The sequence below is a fragment of the Giraffa tippelskirchi genome, chromosome X, assembly GCF_054371585.1.
Source record: "Giraffa tippelskirchi isolate mGirTip1 chromosome X, T2T-mGirTip1v1.2.pri, whole genome shotgun sequence".
NCBI lineage: Eukaryota > Metazoa > Chordata > Mammalia > Artiodactyla > Giraffidae > Giraffa > Giraffa tippelskirchi.
This window is the reverse complement of record NC_137289.1, coordinates 76313437-76337332: the sequence shown is the minus strand read 5'-3', so window position 1 is coordinate 76337332 and position 23896 is coordinate 76313437. Positions and strand designations below refer to the sequence as shown.

Genomic DNA, 23896 nt, shown 5'->3' with positions numbered 1-23896 from the left:
TCCTGGATGTCTGGCTCTAGGTGAGTGATCACACCATCGTGATTATCTGGGTTGTGAAGATCTTTTTTGTATAGTTCTTCTGTGTATTCTTGCCACCTCTTCTTAATATCTTCTGCTTCTGTTAGCTCCATACCATTTCTGTCCTTTATCGAGCCTATCTTTGCATGAAATGTTCCTTTGGTATCTCTAATTTTCTTGAAGAGGTCTCTAGTCTTTCCCAATCTGTTGTTTTCCTCTATTTGTTTGCACTGATCACTGAGGAAGGCTTTCTTATCTCTCCTTGCTATTCTTTGGAACTCTCCATTCAGATGAGAATATCTTTCTTTTTCTCCTTTGCTTTTCGCTTCTCTTCTCTTCCCAGCTATCTGTAAAGGAATTAGCCCCCAACTAAAATACATAAATTTTTTTAAATTAAAAAAAAAGAAATTACAGCCTTCAGAATGGGATAAAATAATAGCAAACGAAGGAACAGACAAACAGTTAATCTCAAAAATATACAAGCAACTCCTGCAGCTGAATTCCAGAAAAATAAACGACCCAATCAAAAAATGGGCCAAAGAAGTAAACAGACATTTCTACAAAGAAGACATAGAGATGGCTAACAAACACATGGAAAGATGTTCAACATCACTCATTATTAGAGAAATGCAAATCAAAACCACACTGAGGTACCATTTCACGCCAGTCAGAATGGCTGCTATCCAAAAGTCTACAAGCAATAAATGCTGGAGAGGGTGTGGAGAAAAGGTAACCCTCTTACACTGTTGGTGGGAATGCCAGCTAGTACAGCCACTATGGAGAACAGTGTGGAGATTCCTTAAAAAACTGGGAATAGAACTGCCATATGACCCAGCAATCCCACTGCTGGGCATACACACTGAGGAAACCAGAATTGAAAGAGACACGTGTACCCCAATGTTCATCACAGCACTGTTTACAATAGCCAGGACATGGAAGCAACCTAGATGTCCATCAGCAGATGAATGGATAAGGAAGCTGTGGTACATATACACAATGGAATATTACTCAGCCATTAAAAAGAATACATTTGAATCAGTTCTACTGAGATGGATGAAACTGGAGCCCATTATACAGAGTGAAGTAAGCCAGAGAGAAAAACACCAATACAGTATGCTAATGCATATATATGGAATTTGAAAGATGGTAATGATAACCGTATATGCGAGACAAAATAAGAGACACAGATGCATAGAACAGTCTTATGGACTCTGAGGGAGAAGGTGAGGGTGGGACGTTCTGGGAGAATAGCATTGAAACATGTATATTATCATATGTGAAACAGAACACCATTCCATGTTCGATGCATGGGACAAATGCTCAGGGCTGGGGCAATGGGATGACCCAGAGGGATGGGATTGGGAAGGAGGTGGGAGGGGGGTTCAGGATGGGGAACACATGTAAACCCATGGCTGATTCATGTCAATGTATGGCAGAAACCACTACAATATTGTAAAGTAATTCACCCCCAACTAAAATAAATAAATTTATTAAAAAAAAAGTCAAAGAAAGATTTTTATGAATTCAAATGTGGCTTCACTGGACAATCTTGAAAGCTGTTCTTTCCTGCATAGAGCAAGCTTTAGGTAGGATCATAAAGTGTTCACCTCCCCCATCACCAAATAAATAAATCAAAATTAAAAAAACCAACAACCCCATCTTAATGTCATCTTTTTTCTTTCCTAGAAAAGATGAAGCTGAATTATAAAACAATTTAACAATATTCTTTAGAAAATGATATGTATTTAACAAAAAGTTTGATTGCATACTCCTATCATTCTACCTTCAGTTGATTTTTCTTTGTAGGTTTAAACTTGAAAACAACATTATCTTATTAGAAAGTCTGTGCTGACCTGTACATTTATTCAGTGTAGGATCTACATACCCTTAATTTAGTTTGCAGACCTCTATATTTATGCAGTATAGGATCTACATACCCTTAGTTTGCAGATCTCTCTATCTTTCTCCTTTTTTAAGTTTTTTACCATCTCCATGTAATGATTGCCAATCTCATCCATTTTAGCCTGCAGCATTGGGCCTGTACAAGTCTCAGAAACCTACACAAGGCAAAATAATTTTCTGTAATTAGACTGTTATGAAGGAAATACATATTATATTACAAAACATTAATAGATGAAAAACACATAATTAAACAAAACATTGAAATAATCAGAGGGATTTTTTTGGAAGTTCATTATACAGCTGAAATGGCAGTGAGTTAAGACTTAACTTCATGTAAAATTATGGGAAAGCAGTTTATGTATTTTCTCACGTTGAATTGGATACACACACAGACACACACACACATATGGGCTTCCCAGGTGGCACTAGTAGTAAAGAACCTGCCTACCAGTGCAGACTAAAAGGCACAGGTTTGATCCCTGGGTCAGGAGGATCCCCTGGAGGAGGGCATGGCAACCCACTCCAGTATTCTTGCCTGGAGAATCCCATGGACAGAGGAGCCTGGTGCCTATGGTCTATAGAGTCGCAAAGAGTCAGACACAACTGTAGCAGCTTAGCACAGCACATAGCTGTATATATAACCAATGGTATAATTAAGGCAATAGCACATGCTTAAAACAAAATTTGAATACCTGCATTCTAAGATTTTTATTCTCTTGCTCTAAATTACGCTTACAGTATTCCAATTCTTTTAGTCTATATTCTGTGTCTGATAGCGTATGCCGAAGCGAGAGATTGTCTTCTTCCAATGCTTGGCATTTTGAGGCTGAGTCTTGACGTCCTTGCTGTAAAGAATACATAGTAAATAAGACAAATGGATTCTACTTTTTAGGAGAGAGTGCTTTTAGTTGATTAATTCAATGAAACAAAGCAAATATTTTCCCATGCCCAGTTTGCTTATATATTTATCTTTAAATGGTAAGTTAAGTCAGCTATGAAAGATATTACTCTCACTTACCTTCTTGAGTGAGAAGGAATCAAGATTAGATGAATTTTCAGTGTACCAATTTAGCAAATTCTTGCTACTCCTTGGCAATATGATAACCTACCTTCTGATAGGCACCAAAATAACCCTATGCCTGACTATGTAATAACTGGAAACTCAACCAAAATTTGGGATTGTCATAGGACCAAATTTTAGGAATGAATCAGCCTCAGAGATTTATTATGATTTCCTAAGAATTATCTCTGCTCAGATATCTGTAGAAAACTTTTAGTGCTCATTCATTCAATTACTCATTAAGCAAACATGTGTTAAGATCTACAAAAACCTTTTTAGCAACACACTAGTAGACCAAATGAGTGAGTGAATTTAGATATTCAATATTTATACAATTTTTGTCACCCAATAACAGAAAATTTTGAATTGTTTACACTTCATATTAAGATATATATTATATGTGTGTGTGTGTATATGTATATATATATATATATATATATATATAAATCCATACATTTTTCTGAGAGGGCTTCAGTAACTGGAAATACCCAAGGCCTCTCAATTTCCATATGAACAAATTATTCCATCTTATTTTAATTGTCTGGATTGTATCTCATAACCCCAATGTGCTAACTGTGCATATGAAAAGCTATCAATCTAACTTATTATCAATGAAAATATCAATTTACCTGCTGTTTGTGATTATCAGCTCTCACTGATGCCAAGAGTTCTTCATACTCTTTTATTTGAGTTTCTTTGAATGCCAAGTCTTTCTCGAGTCTTATCTTATCATTTTCCAGTGACTAGAACCAAAATTATTTGTTATGATTCAGAATTAGAGAAACTTGTCAACAGTTACATAATACAAAGATCTGTTTACATTGGAATGTTTAAATAAGCACTTATTTCATTTGCAGTTGTTTAATAAAATGGAATTCTAAAAGTTAATCAAAATATGGGATACAAAATGATTGAAACTTTAAAAACCTGCATTGATAGACATTTTGATGAATTGATGAATCCTAAGTGCAATGAAGCAGAACCTTCTGAATTATTTAACATTTTTTCTTACATCCACAAAGACTCCTTGTTAATCCCAGCAGGTTGTGAATTTTCAAATTAAAAGTCTGAATGTATTCATCAGAACCCAGAAACAAAAAACCCACTCCACAGTCCTCAAGGAATAATTCATTGCATGGAAAGTATTCTGAATGTATCTTGCTGGTGTCATGAAGAACACCAATTAAAATAGAAATCAAAAAATGTTAGTTCTTAGAGATAGAAGTTTTCAAGCATTCAAAAAAAAAATTCAGAGTGTGCTTTATTATTACAGAAAAGGGGAAGTTCCCAATCAATGAGTCAGATTATTCTAATTTTACAAACTACCCCCTGGCTTTCAGCATTAAATTACCTTAGTGGTAAAGCAAATAATAAATGTGCACCCGAGTTTCTTTCATTTTCACACTGGACAGCTCTTTACTTCTCTCCTCCAACCCCAATTAACTGTTGCAAGAAAATAACTATATCTGGGTTTGCACAATATTATTGTATTAAATTTTTAAAAGGCAGACTGAATGCTTTGATTTGTATGTAAGGAAGCTAAGAACTAGAAAAGCTTTGGAAAGAAAAATCAAAGTAAATGTTACTGTCAAGTCATTCTGAAGATGTCCAAGCTCTTCCCGTATGTTGCTGAACGTGGAGAGCACTAGTCGGAGAGATTTGTCAGACATATCCCTCATCTGGGGGAAGAAAACGATTGATGGTTTATTTTTACTAGCATTTAAAACATGCAATATAAGTAATAGTAATCTAACTTTTCTGCTCTAGAAGCAAACTTATTCACAACTTCATTTTTAATATGGCAATATTAGAATAGTGATGCAGGGCATTTGGTCAATAACATGCATAAGTAATCCAATGAATATTCCTGAAGAGATCATAGCTATGTTATTTGAAAAAGGGTCTCTTTTTTTCCATGATAAAGTATCACCTTTTTCATGATAGAAATAGATCAGAAAATTCTCAAATTTACTTTTTTTCTCTAAGGATTAGAAAAGATGAGACAGTCAATCTTCAAATAATAAATTGCATCTCCCTAAGTGTGCTGCCAAATGTGTGGATTTTGACTGAGTTGAGAACAATATAGTACAAATTAAGTTTAAGCTTGAAGTATAAAGATATCTCAAATTTTAAAGAGGGAGAAAAATACTTTCACTAGGTTAAACTCATTTCTTCAAAGAAAAATGATTTTAAGACAGGCAACTTCTGTTTCTGAATAGATGGAGCAGAAATACTTTTCTCTATTCTTCTTGCTAAGTATAACTGAAAGCCCTGGAATTTATGTATAAAACATACATAAAAAGACTCTGAAAGGTGAAAAAAAGAATGAAGTCTGGTTTAGAACATTGGGAGCTAAGGAAAAATACAGAAGTGATTTCCTAGGCTTTCTTGTTGCTTCATTTATCAGTGTGATGTTGGGGAAATCAGTAACCCAAACACACCAGAGATATGGACAACAAAAGTCCCTAGGAAAGCCTGCTCTCTCTAGCCAAAGGACCATAAAAAGGGCAGCCTATCAAGGCAGATAGCATTTAGATAATAATCACTCTACTCCAGCCAAACATCACAGAAAAACAGGCAACTATATTCTACTCTACCCAAACCGTCAAAAGCCAAGAAAGGAAACTAGACTATCTCTCCTTCAATCTCCCTGCTTAGTCACCAAATTGGAATTAGTGAATTCTTAGTGAAGAGTCAAGACTTTCATCACTGTCCAACAGAAGTGAAGCTACTCACCTTACAGTGTCTGTAGAGGCCAAGAGGGGAACATTACCACAACACTTTTTCCCATCCAAACCAGGGTGTTATCAGTAGGGACCTACAATTCCTTACCCCTGCCCAGGAAGAACAATAAGATACTCCCCCAACCAGTGTCAACAGAAGCAGAGTAGGGAACCTGGACTTTCATCCCCACCTGGCAATAATAAGCAGTCTCCCCACTTCCTCTGTTGCTCAGTATCAGAGGAGGCCTGCTACAAAAGAAGATTTGAGCAAAATAAAAAGTCATAACATAATACTCAAAACGTCCAGGTTTCAATTGAAAAATCACTTATTCTTAGAATAGGAAAATCTCACCTTGATAAAAAAAGAGTTAATACATGCCAACATCAAGATACCAAAAATGTTAGAATTATCTGACAAGGATTTTAAAATAGCCATCTTATGTCAATGTATGGCAAAACTAATACAATATTGTAAAGTAAAAAATAGATACATAAATTTAAAAAAATAATAAAATAATTGCAAAAAAATAGCCATCTTAAAAATGTTTCAATAAGAAATTGCAAAGATTTATAACAAAAAATAGAAAGTCTCAGCAACACAACTGAAAATCTGAGAAAACAAATAAAGAGCAACCAAATGAAAGTTTTAGAACCAAATGGGCAATAAGTTAAAAAAAAAAAAAAAGATCAATGGATGGACTAAAAAGAAGAATGGAAAGGATAGAGCAAAGAATAAGTGAACTTGAAGATAGAACAACAAAAATACTTAATTCTGAACATCAGAGAGAGAATAGATTAGAAGAAGATTGAACAGAGCCTCAGTGTCCAATGGGAGTATAACATATATCTAACATTCATGTCATCAGAATCCTAGAAGGGGAAAAGAAAGAAGGTGGAGCTGAAAAAGTAGATGAAAAAATAATGGCTGAGAACACCTCCAAATTAGCAAAAAACCAAACATACACATTCAAGAAGTTGAGAAAACCTCAAGCAGGATAAATCCAAAGAAATCCATGCCTGGACATATCAGCCAAACTTTTTAAAACTGAAGATAAATTTAAAATCTTAAAAGCAGCAAAAGAAATCTTAGCTATTGGGAACAGCAATTCCAATGACAGTCGATTTCTCATGAGAAACTATAGAAGCCAGAATGTTTTTTAAGTGATGAAACAAGAGAATTGTCAACTGCAAATTCTGTATCCAATGGAAAAAAAGCTTTAAGAATGAGGGGGAAATCACAGTTTTAGAAGAAAAGAAAAAGAATTTTTCACTAGCAGACCTACACTAAAAGAATGATTGAAGGAAGTTTTCTGAAGAGAAAGGAAAAGATAGAAGGAATTTGGACCCTGGTGGCTCAGATGGCAAAGAATCCGCCTGCAATGCAGGAGACCTGGGTTTGATCCCTGAGTTGGAAAGATCCCCTGGAGAAGGGAACAGCTACCCACTCCAGTATTCTGTCCTGGAGAATTCCATGGACTGAGGAACCTGGTAGGCTACAGTCCATGGGGTTGCAAAGAGTCAGACATGACTGAGTGACTTTCACTCACTTGGACTATCAAGAAGGAAGAAGTAACACAGTAAGCAAAAATATGGGCAAATACAGTAGGTTTTCCTTCTCTTTTTGCATTTTGTATATTAAATTTGATGATTCAAGACATAAAAATTATAATGTTGTCTGACGTGGCTTTCAATGTACTTAAAGGAAATATTTAAAAAGTCATAAATATGGAGGCTAAAAGAAAGATGAAAGAAGAAAAGTTTTCTGTAGTTAACTGATACCAATAAAATGTTGACACTAATACATGGGGATAAGTTATGGATATATAATATAGTGACCACTAAAAAAGTTATACAAAATGACATACTCAAAAGCACTAGAGATAAATCAAAATGTAATTCTAAAATATACTTGAGTAATCCACATGAAAGCAAGACAAAGAAACCAAAGAAACAAAAGACAGAACGAACAGAAAACACAATGGCAGGTCTAGCCTTAACATACCAATAATTACAACTCGATCTAAATACACTAGTTAAAAGACAGAGATTGACTTGACAGAGTGATAAGAAAAAACATAACCTAACTATGTGCTTTCTACAAGAAACTCATTTCAAAGATAATGAAAATTAAAATATATATAATGAAAGTAAAAGATATACCATGAAAGCCTTAAAAGAAAGCAGGAGGGCTATATTGACATTAGATAAAAATTACTTTAGAGCAAAGAAAATTACCAGGGACACAGAGGGACATTACAGAATAAGAGTCAATCCACCAAGAAGACATAGCAATCTTAAATGTCTATGCACCAGACAACAGAGCTGCAAAACGTATCAAACAAAAACTGATAGAACTGAAAGGAGAAACAGACAAATCCACAGCTATAACTAACACTTTTACACTCTTTTCTCAGCAACTTATAGAACTATTTAGCAGAAAATGAGCAAGAGTATATAATAATTCAACAATAGCATCAACCAAAGTATGTAATCAGCATTTACAGAATACTTTATCCAACAACAGATACATGTTCCTTTCATGTTCTCATGGAACATACACCAAAATAGACCATATCCTTGACTATAAAACTAAACTATTTCAGGAAAATTGATCTCATTTCAAGTATATTTTCTGACCATTGTGAAATCCAACCAGAAATGAATAACAGAATGACAATAGGAAAATCTCTACACACTTGGAAACTAAACAATACGCTTCTAAACATTAATAATCCACCATTCAACACAGATGTCAAAGGGAGATAAAAAATACATAAAATTGAATGAAAATGAAAATACATATCATAACTTGTGGGACACACTAAAACCATGCTGCGAGGATATTTATAGCACTAAATGCTTACACTAACACCATACACAAAAATAAACTCAAAATGGATTAAAGATCTAAACGTAAGACCAGAAACTATAAAACTCCTAGAGGAAAACATAGGCAAAACACTCTCCGACATAAATCACAGCAGGAGCCTCCATGACCCACCTCCCAGAATATTGGAAATAAAAGCAAAAATAAACAAATGGGACCTAATTAAAATTAAAAGCTTTTGCACAACAAAGGAAACTATAAGCAAGGTGAAAAGACAGCCTTCAGAATGGGAGAAAATAATAGCAAACGAAGCAACAGACAAACAATTAATCTCAAAAATATACAAGCAACTCCTGCAGCTGAATTCCAGAAAAATAAACGACCCAATCAAAAAATGGGCCAAAGAACTAAACAGACATTTCTCCAAAGAAGACATACAGATGGCTAACAAACACATGAAAAGATGCTCAACATCACTCATTATTAGAGAAATGCAAATCAAAACCACAATGAGGTATCATTTCACACCAGTCAGAATGGCTGCTATCCAAAAGTCTACAAGCAATAAATGCTGGAGAGGGTGTGGAGAAAAGGGAACCCTCTTACACTGTTGGTGGGAATGCAAACTAGTACAGCCACTATGGAGAACAGTGTGGAGATTCCTTAAAAAACTGGGAATAGAACTTCCATATGACCCAGCAATCCCACTGCTGGGCATACACACCGAGGAAGCCAGAATTGAAAGAGATGCGTGTACCCCAATGTTCATCACAGCACTGTTTACAATAGCCAGGACATGGAAGCAACCTAGATGTCCATCAGCAGACGAATGGATAAGGAAGCCGTGGTACATATACACAATGGAATATTACTCAGCCATTAAAAAAAATACGTTTGAATCGGTTCTATTGAGATGGATGAAACTGGAGCCCATTATACAGAGTGAAGTAAGCCAGAAAGAAAAACACCAATACAGTATACTAATGCATATATATGGAATTTGAAAGATGGTAACGATAACCCTATATGCGAGACAGAATAAGAGACACAGATGCATAGAACAGTCTTATGGACTCTGAGGGAGAAGGTGAGGGTGGGACGTTCTGGGAGAATAGCATTGAAACATGTATATTATCATATGTGAAACAGAACACCATTCCATGTTCGATGCATGAGACTAATGCTCAGGGCCGGGGCAATGGGATGACCCAGAGGGATGGGATGGCGAGGGAGGTGGGTGGGGGGTCCAGGAAGGGGAACACATGTGGGCCCATGGCTGATTCTTGTCAATGTATGGCAAAAACTATTACAATATTGTAAAGTAATTAGCCCCCAACTAAAATAAATAAATTTATTAAAAAAAAAGAAAATAGAAAAAGTGTGAAATCAATCATCTATATTCCCATATCAGGAAACTAGACAAAGAAAAGCAAAATAAACAAAAGCAAGCAAAGGAAGAAATAATATAGATAAGAGCAAAAAAAAAATCGATGGAAATGTAAACGGAAAAAATAGAGATCAATAAAACTAAGATATAGCTCTTTGAAAAAAATCAATGAAATTGATAAACCTCTGACAAAACTGACAACAAAAACAGAAGACACAAATCACTAGTGTCAGAAATTAAACAGGGGAGAGTAAAACAGACCCTGCAGATGTCAAAATGATAGTCAGAAAGTACTATGAATACACATAAAAATACACACATAAAAATTTGACAATTTAGATGAAATGGACTACTTCCTTGAGAAACACGGGCTATCACATCGTACCCAATACGAAACAGATCATTTGAATAGACCTATAACTACTAAGGAATTGAATTTAGAATTTTTTTAAACTCTAAAAAAATAAATAAATAAAAATAAATAAAAAAATATACATCTATGCCATCCATGCCCAGGTATTTTCACTGAAGGGTTATACCAAATGTTTCAAGAAGAATTAAAACCACTCCTATACAGTTTCTTCCAGAAAATAGAAAAGGAAGAGACATTTCCCAATCCATTTCATGAAGCTAGATTATCCTGACATCAAAATCAAAGAGAATATAAAGAAAACTACAGACTAATGTCTCTCAGGAACTTAGATGCAAATATTCTCAGTTTTTCAAGGGCCTTCATTATACTTTGGATGGACCTCGTGCCACCAGAAATAATATCAAGGATATAGCCAAGATTCAGATTCTGCAGAGCATATGCGTTCCCTATACCACTGTCTGTTTATAATACACACTTATATTTCACTTAAGTTGCACAGATAAGATGCCAGGCCCAATATCTGAATGATCGATAAAGGCTTGAGATCAAATAGCAAACTTAGAAATTTGCCTCAATAGACAAAACTAGATTGTCTTTAGAATCCTTTCTTGCAAACGCATGCACTCTTCTTTTTAGCTGTATTTCTTTAGCACCTATTTTGATCTATCTTGATCTGTCTCTCCCTTTCAGTGTAGGGGAATTTATTGCTACAGTGGTCTCTAACTTTCCACAATTCAGGAAAATCAATGCAATGACCTTTCCATCTGCCAGGGCTAGGGTAGGGAGGTATAGAAAGTAGAATGGAGAAGAGGAGGGCAAAGTCTGTAAGTTAGAATCAGGTTGTGCTACATCAGTGAGGAGAGAATAAGGGCATTCCACGGGAATAATATTTCTATAACAATTTCCTCAATGTTAGTCATTCAATACTTAGTCTTTGATAGTCTGACCAAACTATAATTCAGCCCTCATTTAATCAAAATGTAATCAACTCTTGTGAAACAGGATTTTAATTTAAATCTTTCTGTTATTAATTAAAGGAAATATCCTAGGCTAGGGGGTTTTTAGTTGTGAATTCACAGCCACTCTTCACCCCATCTCACCTGCAGAATATAGCGAATTTGCTGTTTTGTAAATTCTGACAATCTTTTTGGAATCAATGATTCAATGTCTTCTGACTGTAAGAAAAGAGAGGCTTATCCTTTAACAGATACACATTAGTGTTTTAATCATAGGATCAACAATCCACAGACTTTCATAGAGACGGACCTATTTTTAGAGACATCAAAATATTATTTCACTTTTCAGGCAATAGTTCCTACAAATTTTAGTAGCCTTATCAGTTCTTACTTATAAAAAATTGATAGTACTACATACACCATGGAAAGAGCTCTGCATTCCAGGGATTTTAGAGGAAAGTTTGGGGCAATCAATCAGATGTTCCATTTCTATTTTTTAAAAGAGTAACTTAAAAACAAAAGTGTGGTCACTTAAACCCCATTAACACTTTATTCCAGTGTATCTTTCAACAACTAGAAGTTTTGTTGGGTGGTATAACATTTTAGAGGTGGATTATTTTAAATAATAAAAATTTTGGGAAATAAAATCAAAGGTTTATTGAGAATTTGCAAATTGCATGAATTTTGCATAATCTTTTGAAAGGTTATGATGTTGCAATAACAACATTAAGAAGCTTCAACAAATTTTAAGTGAGAAGCTAAATTGAAGTCAGTACTTCATAAAAGCAATTTAGGGCTACTGAATTATTGTAACGAATGCAGTTTATCAATACACTGGAAATAAGGATGAAAATTAACACAAAAGGAGTCATTGTGCTTTTCATTACATTGAAATCAGTTCTTTCTCTATTTGATGACTTATTCCATTAAAAGTAATTATTAACAAGATGTGTGTATATAATAGAATTAATACTTGAAAAAATTTACTTCAAGTCACTGGCTATTTGGCAAGAGTAGCCAGCGACTTGAAGTAAATTTTTTCATTAAAAAAGTTTAGTTTTTTACTAAAATTAAAATTTAGTTAATGTAGATGTCAGTTTTCTAAAACAGAGAGTATGTAGTCAATGAATTTTTAAATGTTCTCATAAGGAAGGACAAATTAAATCATAAGGTGACAGCGACAGCTGATAAAACATTTTTTGTGTGTGAATGATTATTATTTTTAACAATTATCACCTTTACAGCCATTACAAAAATATAAATGGTTATATCCTTTCAAAGGCAAAAGGATCGTTGTATCTTTCACTAACCTGTGTGTCCAGTCTAACAAAGATACCAAATTAAAACAATATTTTTAGTGCAAATATCAGAATCTGCTTTGTTATCAACTATATTTGATTTTCAACTCTTTTAGCACTTACCTCATCTGTAGACTCAAAGTCCTGTTTGCTGCAAGAATTAATAAAAAACAGACAATCTTAGGAAAATATATACATTGATCATATATAAATGTTAGTGTTCTAAATATTTTATCTTACTTTTTGATATGTCATAATATATCCAAATGAAATTTATAATCCAAATGAAAAATTTAAAACTAACCAAAATGGCACTTGACAAAAATAAAGATAACTTTCATGGAATTAACTAATCTATTAAATATAAACAATAACAAACCAATAGAATATGCAGAATTAGTTAGTACCATCCATTAAATCAGTCTATTTGTGACTAGATGTAGAAGTCTTCAGTGTTTGGCAACAAATAACATCTGAGTGAACAATAACAATAATAGTCATTCTCTATTTCCACCTCTTTTCCTCCTTGTATTGCTCCCTTTCAATGCTGATTTCAGCTTTTCCCTACAGTGTCTTTAAGCTATTCATACCATTTTAAGCAAAACCAAAACTTGCAAGACTAACTCATTCAATCTATACCCCTGTGTATATATATATATATGTATATATATATATATATATCAGTGACAAAGCCTAAAGGATATTCAAATGCTTATATAGGGACATAGCCTTAAGCAACATGACCAAAATTTTAGTGAGATAATAGAATTTCCAGTATCAAAATGAGGGTTTGTCCATGAGTATTAGAAGGCCGTTTGTGGAACCATGTGAGGTAGACAAATGCTACAAGATGATTATTAGTGGTTATACCAGTCTAGCACTGGTTTCTTGGGGAAATTGTGAAAGCTGGGAAGGATACAGTTCTTGCACTGTCAGTGGCAACAGACAAGAACTTATTCTTGCCTACTTGTTCCTTCTGCCCTTAGTGGAAAAGTTGGACCCAAAATACATATGGTGAACATACTCCTCAAACAAACAAACAAACAAAAAAACAGTATACATGTTCTGACAGCAAAACAAAATATTTTAAAGTAAGACAATCTTAGGAAATCATAGATATATAGATATACAACTGCCATATTGTCAAGTACAATAGAAAAGTATTTTAGAGATATAAGCTAGTATGTTAGCTCCTACCTTTACCTTCTATGTGTTTATGAGTATTCCTTACAAAGGTAAGTGGATCACTCACTGTGCAAAGCCTCTTGCATGCATTTATAAAAATACATAAGCTAATGTGGAGAATGAGAACTGAAGATTTCATTTCCCAAGGCATGACTGTCTATGTATGTATTGTACATATACAAAACTGTCTCTATGTATATTTATGTGGTATTTCCTGGGTGGCCAAAATAGAAATTGTGGGGAGGCCCTAGTGAAAAAAATGAAATATCTTCTACTTTTTTGTTGTTGTTGTGTTGTGTTAATTTCTCAGTCGTGTCTGACTCTTTGCAATCCCATGGGCTGTAGCCTGTCAGGCTCCTCTGTCCATGGGATTCTCGAGGCAAGAATACTGGAGTGAGTAGTCATTCCCTTCTCCAGGGGGTCTCCCCAAGCCAGGAATCGAACCCAGGTCTCCTGTATTATAGACAGATTCTTTACCATCTGAGCTCTCAGGGAAGCTCCTCTACTTTTTTAATGTGTTACTAAAGCAGCTGCATGCATATGGAAGATTAAACAAGTTAAAATATGAATCACAATGCTAACTGGAATTATCACAGACCTTTTATGTTTAAAACTATAATTCCAATGTCAACTTAGTATACATGTCTCTAGTCACTTCTTACTACAAACAAGGAAACAAAACAAAGAAACAAAACAAGGAACAATCAACAGCAATTAATACTGAAATTTACAAATGTAAACAAAATGGTTTCATAAGATAACCTTTCTTTATTCTGACCCTCCAGCTTACTCATTGCTGAATTGCAATTTAGAAAGAGAAGAAAAGTGGAGACCAAAGGGGGTGGGAGAGAGAGTGGAAACAAAGAGAACAGAGCCGGGAGGTGGAAAGGTCAATGTGTATTACATTTCCATTCAGTACAAGATAATAGTGGCTAAAATTACAGTGGGCAGAAAAAAAAAAAAAGAGTGGCGCTCATTGTATGTCATCTCATCTCCTAGGATGGAAGGAATCTAATAAGGAAAAAACAAAGAAAGGAGAGGAAGAGGATGAAGAGGATGAAAGGAGGGGAAGGAATGAAGAGAAAGAACTGACAACCTTCTGACAAGCAGACACTCTTAAGCCCCCAAATTTTATGAGATCGTCTCCACTCTGGAGTGTTTACTAATGTGGAAACACTAACTTTCTATTTTCTTTTTGATATTTTTATCTACTCTAGAAATTAAATTCAATGTTTTGAAATGTTTAATTATACATTTAGGTCACCTATGCATATTTATCAAAACCCTCAATGAGAGGAAGTTATTTCAAAACCACAGATTATCCTTTTAGCTGGATGATCATTATAAAGTATTTAACCTGCTTGCTCAGTTATTTTGTCTACTTCTAATTAGTATGAGACTAATACATTTGGAATTTATTTATCTCTCATTCTATAAGCCTTTATTGAGTAGCAACTTTGTCAAGGCCATGATCTCTGAATGGATTTTGGGCAATCTAAACACAAATATTACCTTGTCCTATCCTTCACACAAACATAACTGATCTAATGCAAAATTTGAGCGTGTAAAATTGATCTAACTCCTGCAACCTTTTCAAATTTGATGATCCAAAAAGTTGATAATTTGTTTAAATTGTCTGCAATATATTTAACAATTTAGAGACACATATCTAGTATAAAAGTGATTTGCCTAAGGTAAAAAGGTTCTCCCATAGGTTCTAGTCCCAGATTTTGTCACTTTTGTAGCCTTAGGTCAGTGATTCTCAAACTTGAGCATGTATCAGAAGCCTCTGGAGGGCTTGTTACTTGGCCTTACCCCAGAGTTTTTGATTCTGTAGGTCAATTTCCAAGTTCTCACATGACGCTCTTTTTGCTTCTAAGCACATGTCTTATATAAATCATTTATGGCTTATAACAAATCTATGAAATGAGTATTATTATTATTATAATCCCTATTTTACAGATGAAGAAACTGAAGTACAGAGAGGTTAAACAAGTTGCCTGATACTACACATCTAGTATGTAACAAGAACTGGGACATGAATCCAAGATACGAACCCTGGATCTACAATCAGGGTACTTAAGAATGTCTCTATCTGCTGTTGATTTCACAATGTGATACTTTAACAGAAATATTCACAGGGCATGATTAATACACAGAAGAGGAACACCTAGACCAAACAATATCTAGGGAAGGCTTTGCAGAAAAGCCAAGTCATGGCTTATAGGTATAAGAGTACTCAAAAATGTTTGAATCCATCTCAAGCACTTAGGAGCTATGTGATTTTAATAACTTATTTTCTTTGGGAGTTCAATTTTAAACTTTCTATGGTTACTGTGCAAACTAGATAATATTTAAAGAGCACTTAGCACATTGTCTGGCACAACAGTGAACACTCAATAGACTATTCAGAATGAGGGGGAAGCTTTTAACGTAGTGACCTTATGCAAACAAATGAATGTGTGAAATAATTGTTTGGATAAAGGGAGAGGATATTTATTAGCATAAAATCTTGTTGAACTTAGCTAAAGATGGAAACCAATAATGACTCCAATTTAAATAAATAGCTGTGCTTGTCTCTAACTGTGCTCAACTGCATGGATGTAGCGTGAAGAAAGCATTCATTCATTCAACAAATATTTATTAAGCACCATGGTAAACCAATCGTCACACTAAGCACCAAGGAAACAAGGGTAAATAAAACACCCCTCATGGGGTAGTGTTTGAATTCTAGGAGTAGTGGGCAATGAGTATTGAATGGAGGAAAAAAGAAAACAATAGATAAGGCAGCGAACTAGACTATCCAGAGTTGGAATTTTGCTAAGTGGGGTGGGCAATGCAATAAAGAGGCAAGGCAGTTGAGGGTGAGTGTTAAGAGAACAGTTGCAATCATGAATACAAAAGTAAGAAAAGTTGGGGGAGGAGAAAGCTAATAAAACAGTTATAATAAGTAGAAAGAAATGAGATAGAGAAGAGATTAAAGATTTCTAAAAGTAGAAGAATCTAGTTGGTGAAGTCTGAACTAGAAAAAAATTCTACTGACTTTCTTTTATCCTCCAGGTTTTTTGGAATTTATGAAGCTTTCCTAAGTTTTGCCTGACAGATGACCACATATATGATGTGATTATGTAGTAAAGGCAACTTTTGGAGTATAGTTCATGAAATTAATTTCATGACATAATATGCTCTCATCTACACATGAACAGTTGATAAATTGTTCATGTTTATATACCTAAATATGTATTATTGCATAATATGTTATAATATCAATTTATAAATAAATATTTGTATATTTATATATAATATTAAAATAATATGTAATATTTATAAGAATATATAATCCTAAATGTATATTAAACTCTGGTCTTCATATGTTGAGCACACATCAACGGAAGATAAACAGTAGTGTGTTAGCAATTGGATTGTATCTTATATCATCTGTGTAATATCTTAAAATGTCATAGTATGCCATGCATTTTTTTGAGCTCCTTGCCCAAGTGATTGCATTTGACATCAAAGTACGTTAGAAAAGAAGGCCCACTTAATTCTTTTTTGATCCTAAAAGAGCTGGTATGATGTCTCTGATGATTTTCATAAAGTCCATTAACTCTTAAAATGAGATATTTCCTGATATCTGCTCATATAAAGAAAGCTGAGTGCCAAAGAATTGATGCTTTTGAACTGTGATGGTGGAGAAGACTCTTGAGAGTCCCTTGAACTGCAAGGAGATCAAACCAGTCAATCTTAAAGGAAATCAGTCCTGAATGTTCATTGGAAGGACTGATGCTGAAGCTGAAACTCCAATACTTTAGCCACATGATGCGAAGAACTGACTCATTGGAAAAGACCTGATGCTGGGAAAGACTGAAGGCAGGAGGAGAAGGGAATGACAGAGGATGAGATTGTTAGATGGCATCACCGACTCTATGGACATGAGTTTGAGCAAGCTCCAGGAGTTGGTGACGGACAGGGAGGCCTAGTGGGCTGCCGTCCATGGGGTCTCAAAGAGTCGGACACAACTGAGCAACTGAATTGCTCATATAATTATCTTGTTTCACCATTAAAAGTACTCAAGTTTTGCTGTGAACCTAAAATTGCTCTAAAAAATAAAATCTATTAAAAAAATACCAGGGTATTGTAAAGTTTTTGAAAGCTACAACATAAAGGCAAATGATGTGTTTATAGTACCTTCCTCCAATTCTCTGCAAATGTTCTAACAAACAGTGATATAGATCCATATTTTTGCGGCTTAGATCAGCAAGCAATTCTCCAAAATATGTGGGGTCCAGTTTTTCAGGGTTGTCATCCTGAAGTACCACCTAAAGAAAACATCAGTTACTATTATAAGCAATATTAAGTATTTCTAAGTTCACAGATATTTTGATGTGAAATGAAAAAAGTGAAATAGCCTATTAATACAAGTAACATCACAAAGTCATCACATAAATGAAGCCACTAAAATTTCTTTGCAGCTGTCATATACAGTTTTCAATATGGGAGAAATTTAAAGAAAAAACAAAATTGTAATGGAATTTTCAGTTTTTCACTCAAGTCTAAGTGATCTAATACATGCAATATGAATAATTTACATAAAAATTCTTGAATATAGATGCTTAAATAAAAAGTAAAACAAGAAAATCAAAATCCCTGAATGGCTCATTATTGTCACATGGCTTATTCATCTGTCCCTTGTTGGAAAAGAAAGTGCTACTTCTTTGAATTATACTGACTATAGATGAATTAATTTCATTTGGATTTGCATATGTCAATAAAAATCTACATGATTACTAGCACAGCTAAAAGAGTAAATAAACTTTCTCAATTCAATGTGTTTTTATTATTTCTTATTAGATTCACTGCATTTATTATTTGAGCTGAATATCTAGTCAACCTGACATGGGAAAAACTAGCTCACAGCCAAATACAGAAAATTCATAGACCTCACAGAGATTTGAAATCCTAAACACAAATTATTATCAATAGGGTCATAAATAAGATTGTTTGGTTTTCTCAGCAACCTCTCCTACCTAAACAAACTTAAGAGTAAAGAATGAATCATACTTTCTAGTATATTCTACAGTATCTAGCACATTGCTGATTGAACACCCTATAGCTGTTCAGTAAGTATCTTTGAAATGAAATAAGTCATCTACTTGGTTACAAGAGACCCAAATGCCAAATGATTCTAGAAATAATTTTTTTACAGGTTTCTATCTTAAAGCAGCTAACTAAGAATGTCTAAAAAAAGCCTAAAAGAGCATAAGCAGCACTTCCTCAAGAACATAATGGTGATCCCTTGCAACCTCTTCCTAAATTCAGGTAAGTCTAATTGCAGCAATCAAATTGAACTTGTAGTAAGAGTTAGAGACAGATTTTTGAGGTCTACCTAGATTTCCAAATCTTGACAGTGAGCTCTTCAGTGACAGACCCCTCTCAGGTAGTATGGGTCAAAGTTAGGTAAGTTTTTATTCAGAATAATTGTTAACTTTTGATTTCATGTTTTATTCATGCATTTCTCCCTTATGGACCATCTATATATTCATCAAACTAGGAGTGGCCTAAAAACACAATTTCAAATATGATTTCAAAGATCAAAGTTAACTGGATAAAAGGAAAATCTAGCTGTCGTGTCAATGTCATTCCACTGATCCTCAGGTTATTTCATTGCTATAGCTAGCTAGTAAGATAACACTTTCCTGCCTTACCTCTCTGTGTCCCTCCCGAACCCGTTAACTTTCCCAAGCAGAAAAGGGCATTTCTTTAGCCAAGAATATTCAAGTACTGAGCTCCTTGTTAAAATCTGCAAATTAATTTGATAAATCTAGTATTTTGCCTATTTTTCTCTCTTAGCCGATTATAATGACCTAACAATGCTGTTAAAACCTTGGAGCTTTTTTTCCTTTCCATTTTATTTTAGCAGTGATTTTATATTTCAAATTATCTTAAAGTATTTATTTCCTTTTTATTTTTGCTCAAATATTCTCTTATCATTGCCTTGTATACTAGTAAACGTGTTGGGTATAGAATTCTTTGCCGACATTAGTAATTAGTGCCATTACTAGAACTTCTGCTCAAATGATTTCAGTATGACATCCAAATAAAGAATCACAGAGTCCAGGACACAGAATGATTTACATCAACATCATGTCTGTGTTCATAGATTAAAAAGCAGCATTAAAAGTTGCCAAAAGTAGATTATTTTATCTTCAGAAATGATAATAATAACTAATATTTATTTAGCTCTTACTATTTGCCAGGCATTGTGCTATGAACTTGACATAAAATTAAATGAGGTAATGTTCTCTTGTAACCACTGCACAGTATTGCCTCTCCAGAAGACCTCTTGTGTTTGTGTTCTCAGCAACTTGGGAATTACACTGTCCCTAATTGCATTATTTTGGAGATTGGTTGGGCTAGGTATTGAAACAGTCAAGAGTTTGATTTTCTTATTGTGAAACTATGAAAAATATGACTCAAGTTCAGGTAATAAATTTTAATCAGCTTAAGAAAAAGTGAGAGCATTAAAATTGTAGAATAGTTCTTTTGACAAAACAGCTATCAGGGTAGAAAAGCAGGAATCAAAAATTTTACTCCTTTGTGTATATATTCCTCCTTAGTTCTATATGGTACACAAATCACGATAACGTTTAAGTAACACAGTAAAAACCAAAACCCAGTTGGGTTCAAAAGTATGGAGGAGAGGATAGACAGAAGGCATATTCTCATCTGGTATTAAGTTTTTGATGGGACTATGCTCAATAAAATGAAATCGCCTAACCAAAAACTATGATGTACCAGATAGCAATATTTTCATTACTAAATCACAGGTTGGTAGACGTTAGTTTTATTAGAACTGCTTGTTTTGCTATTTCTTTTAGAGTTGGCTCATAACCCTGTTTTTGTTGACTTGAAAAAGCCAAGATGGAGAGCCTCCCAATGAAACATGAATGTTTTCAGTCAGAATAATGGTAGCTCTAATAGATGGAGGTTTTCTCTCTGGGACAATATTGAGCTGATAAGATACTTGAGATAAAAGTACCTCATATCAACTCTTCTGCCTGAAGAATGAGAGCTATCTTGAATGTCAATCTAAGATAATAGCTTCAGATTTTCATATATAAATAAGGGAGGAATACAAACTGTGCTGAAGAATAGTTATTCCCAGATACACAAAATGTGATATTTCACAAAAAGTTACAAATATTATTACAGATTCTTTAGCATGCATCCATCAAATACCTTTAATAAGATCACAATTTGGCCATAATAATGACCAAGCCATCCAACTCCTTGTCTTTGATTGCTAGTAAAAGCCTCTGATTAGAATTACTGCCACAAACCCAAGGCAAGGCAATAATGTTTAAGTGTGAAACCAGAGACAAATTAGTAGTCATTTTTCAGAAAACTGTAGAAAGGAAGTACCTTGTAAAAGAAAACCATGGGCTTCATCTCACTACTGCCTGGGAAATTCTTGTCTTATTTCCAATCTGGGATTTTATCTTTTATTTGTTGTCTGTGAGATTTCAGGAGTGGAATTCTTTTACTAGCATCTACATTATATAAACTTTGATATTCAAAGATGATTATTTTGACCAACCATATTTAAAATATTCAGTGGTAGTGATTATAGGGTCCTACAGAGAGTAGACACACAATAGTTGCAGATTTCAGCTGAGCTTTCTATATTTTCTTTCCTGGCCCCCTTCAAGCTTAGTGGCACACATTTTTGAGAATGCTGTTCAGGACTAGAGAGAGTTTGTGATCAATGCACAAATCACAGTGCAGTAGTAATCTAGTAGCAGAGGGTATTGGCTTAATTAAATTTATCCCCACTAAATAGCTGGCTTAAATGTATGCATTTTTCACCTATTAAAAATGGTTCAGTTAAGTTCAGTCCTTTAGTCATGTCCGACTCTTTGCAACCCCATGGACTGCAGCACGCCAGGCCTCCCTGTCCATAAGCAACTCCCAGAGTTTACTCAAACTCATGTCCATTGAGTCACTGATGCCATCCAACCATCTCATCCTCTGCCATCCCCTTCTCCTCCTGCCTTCAGTCTTTCCCAGCATCAGGGTCTTTTCCAATGAGTCAGTTCTTCTCATCATGTGGCTAAAGTATTGGAGTTTCAGCTTCAACATCAGTCCTTTCAATGAATACTCAGGACTGATTTCCTTTAGGATGGACTGGTTGGATATCCTAGCAGTCCAAAGGACTCATAAGAGTCTTCTCCAACACCACTGTTCAAAAGAATCAATTCTTCGGTACTCAGCTTTTTTTATAGCTAGACACTCACATCCATACATGACTACTGGAAAAATCATAGCATTGACTAGACGGACATTTGTTGGCAAAGTAATGTCTCTGCTTTTTAATATGCTGTCTAGGTTGGTCAGAACTTTTCTTCCAAGTACCAACAGTCTTTTAATTTCATGGCTGCAGTCACCATTTGCAGTGATTTTGGAGCCCCCCAAAATAAAGTCTGTCACTGTTTCCACTGTTTCTCCGTCTATTTGCCATGAAGTGATGGGATCTATTTCTGCTTTATTGACTATGCCAAAGCCTTTGACTGTGTAGATCACAATAAACTGTGGGAAATCCTAAAAGAGATGGGAATACCAGACCATCTGACCTGTCTCTTGAGAAACCTGTATGCAGGTCAGGAAGCAACAGTTAGAACTGGACATGGAACAACAGACTGGTTCCAAATAGGAAAAGGAGTCCGTCAAGGCTGTATATTGTCACCCTGCTTATTTAACTTCTATGCAGAGTACATCATGAGAAATGCTGGGCTGGAAGAAACACAAGCTGGAATCAAGATTTCCAGGAGAAATATCAATAACCTCAGATATGCAGATGACACCACCCTTATGGCAGAAAGTGAAGAAGAACTAAAGAGCCTCTTGAAGAAAGTGAAAGAGGAGAGTGAAAAAGTTGGCTTAAAGCTCAACATTCAGAAAACGAAGACCATGGCATCTGATCCCAACACTTCATGGTAAATAGATGGGGAAACAGTGGAAACAGTGTCAGATTTATTTTTGGGGGCTCCAAAATCACTGCTGATGGTGATTGAAGCCATGAAATGAAAAGACACTTACTCCTTGGAAGGAAGGTTATGGCCAACTTAGATAGCATATTTAAAAGCAGAGACATTACTTTGCCAACAAAAGTCCATCTAGTCAAGGCTATGGTTTTTCCAGTGGTCTTGTATGGATATGAGAGTTGGATGGTGAAGAAAGCTGAGTGCCGCAGAATTGATGCTTTTGAACTGTGGTGTTGGAGAAGACTCTTGAGAGTCCCTTGGACTGCAAGGAGATCCAATCAATCCATCCTAAAAGAGATCAATCCTGGGTGTTCATTGGAAGGACTGATGTTGAAGCTGAAACTCTAATACTTTGGCCACCTCGTGCGAAGAGTTGACTCATTGGAAAAGACCCTAATGCTGGGTAAGACTGGGGGCAGGAAGAGAAGAGGACGACAGAGGATGAGATGGTTGGACGACATCACTGACTCGATGGACATGCGACGACAGAGGATGAGATGGTTGGACGGCATCACTGACTCGATGGACATGGGTTTGGGTAGACTCCAGGAGTTGGTGATGGACAGGGAGGCCTGGCGTGCTGCAATTCATGGAGTCGCAAAGAGTCGGACATAACTGAGCGACTGAACTGAACTGAACTGAACTGAACTGATGGGACCAGATGCCATGGTCTTAGTTTTCTTAATGTTGAGTTTTAAGCCAACTTTTTCACTCTCCTCTTTCACTTTCAACAAGAAGCAATGCTCCAGCGCCTACCATCTTGCTGGGGCTTCTCTACCCTTGGACGTGGGGTATCTCCTCACAGTCACTCCTGCACCATGCAGAGGGCAGAACTATACCAGAAGTGGCCCCTATAGAGGGCGTCCTCAGGCAGGAAAGGAATGGATACCTTTGCAACCTTGAAGTGGTGTGACGAGAAAAAGTAGACCCCTCTCCCTACTAATGGCCCAGACATGTCAAACTTCAGAGGCAGCATCTTGCACTTTGTTTTTAAGCGCAGGGAAGAGAAGAAGGGTTGGCATTCTGAGCAGAATCCCCATGATTTGCCATAGGAAACAGCACCGACCAGACAGCACAAGTGCCAGCCTTTCCATGCCATGTAGGGCCACCCAAGACGGATGGGTCA

The 23896-nt window shown here is 35.3% G+C and overlaps 1 protein-coding gene across 1 annotated transcript in view; it reads right to left on the bottom strand.

Moving 5' to 3' along the window:
- POF1B (POF1B actin binding protein) overlaps window positions 1–23896 on the bottom strand; it is a 105198-nt gene that overhangs the window by 20030 nt on the left and 61272 nt on the right. Inside the window, exons 7-13 of the mRNA XM_081564053.1 lie at window positions 17918–18048; window positions 12668–12695; window positions 11391–11465; window positions 4567–4659; window positions 3610–3723; window positions 2613–2765; window positions 1956–2075 (exon numbers count right to left, since the gene is read on the bottom strand). Of these exons, the coding sequence (XP_081420179.1) occupies window positions 1956–2075; window positions 2613–2765; window positions 3610–3723; window positions 4567–4659; window positions 11391–11465; window positions 12668–12695; window positions 17918–18048 (714 nt within the window). The remainder of the gene's footprint in view (window positions 1–1955; window positions 2076–2612; window positions 2766–3609; window positions 3724–4566; window positions 4660–11390; window positions 11466–12667; window positions 12696–17917; window positions 18049–23896) is intronic.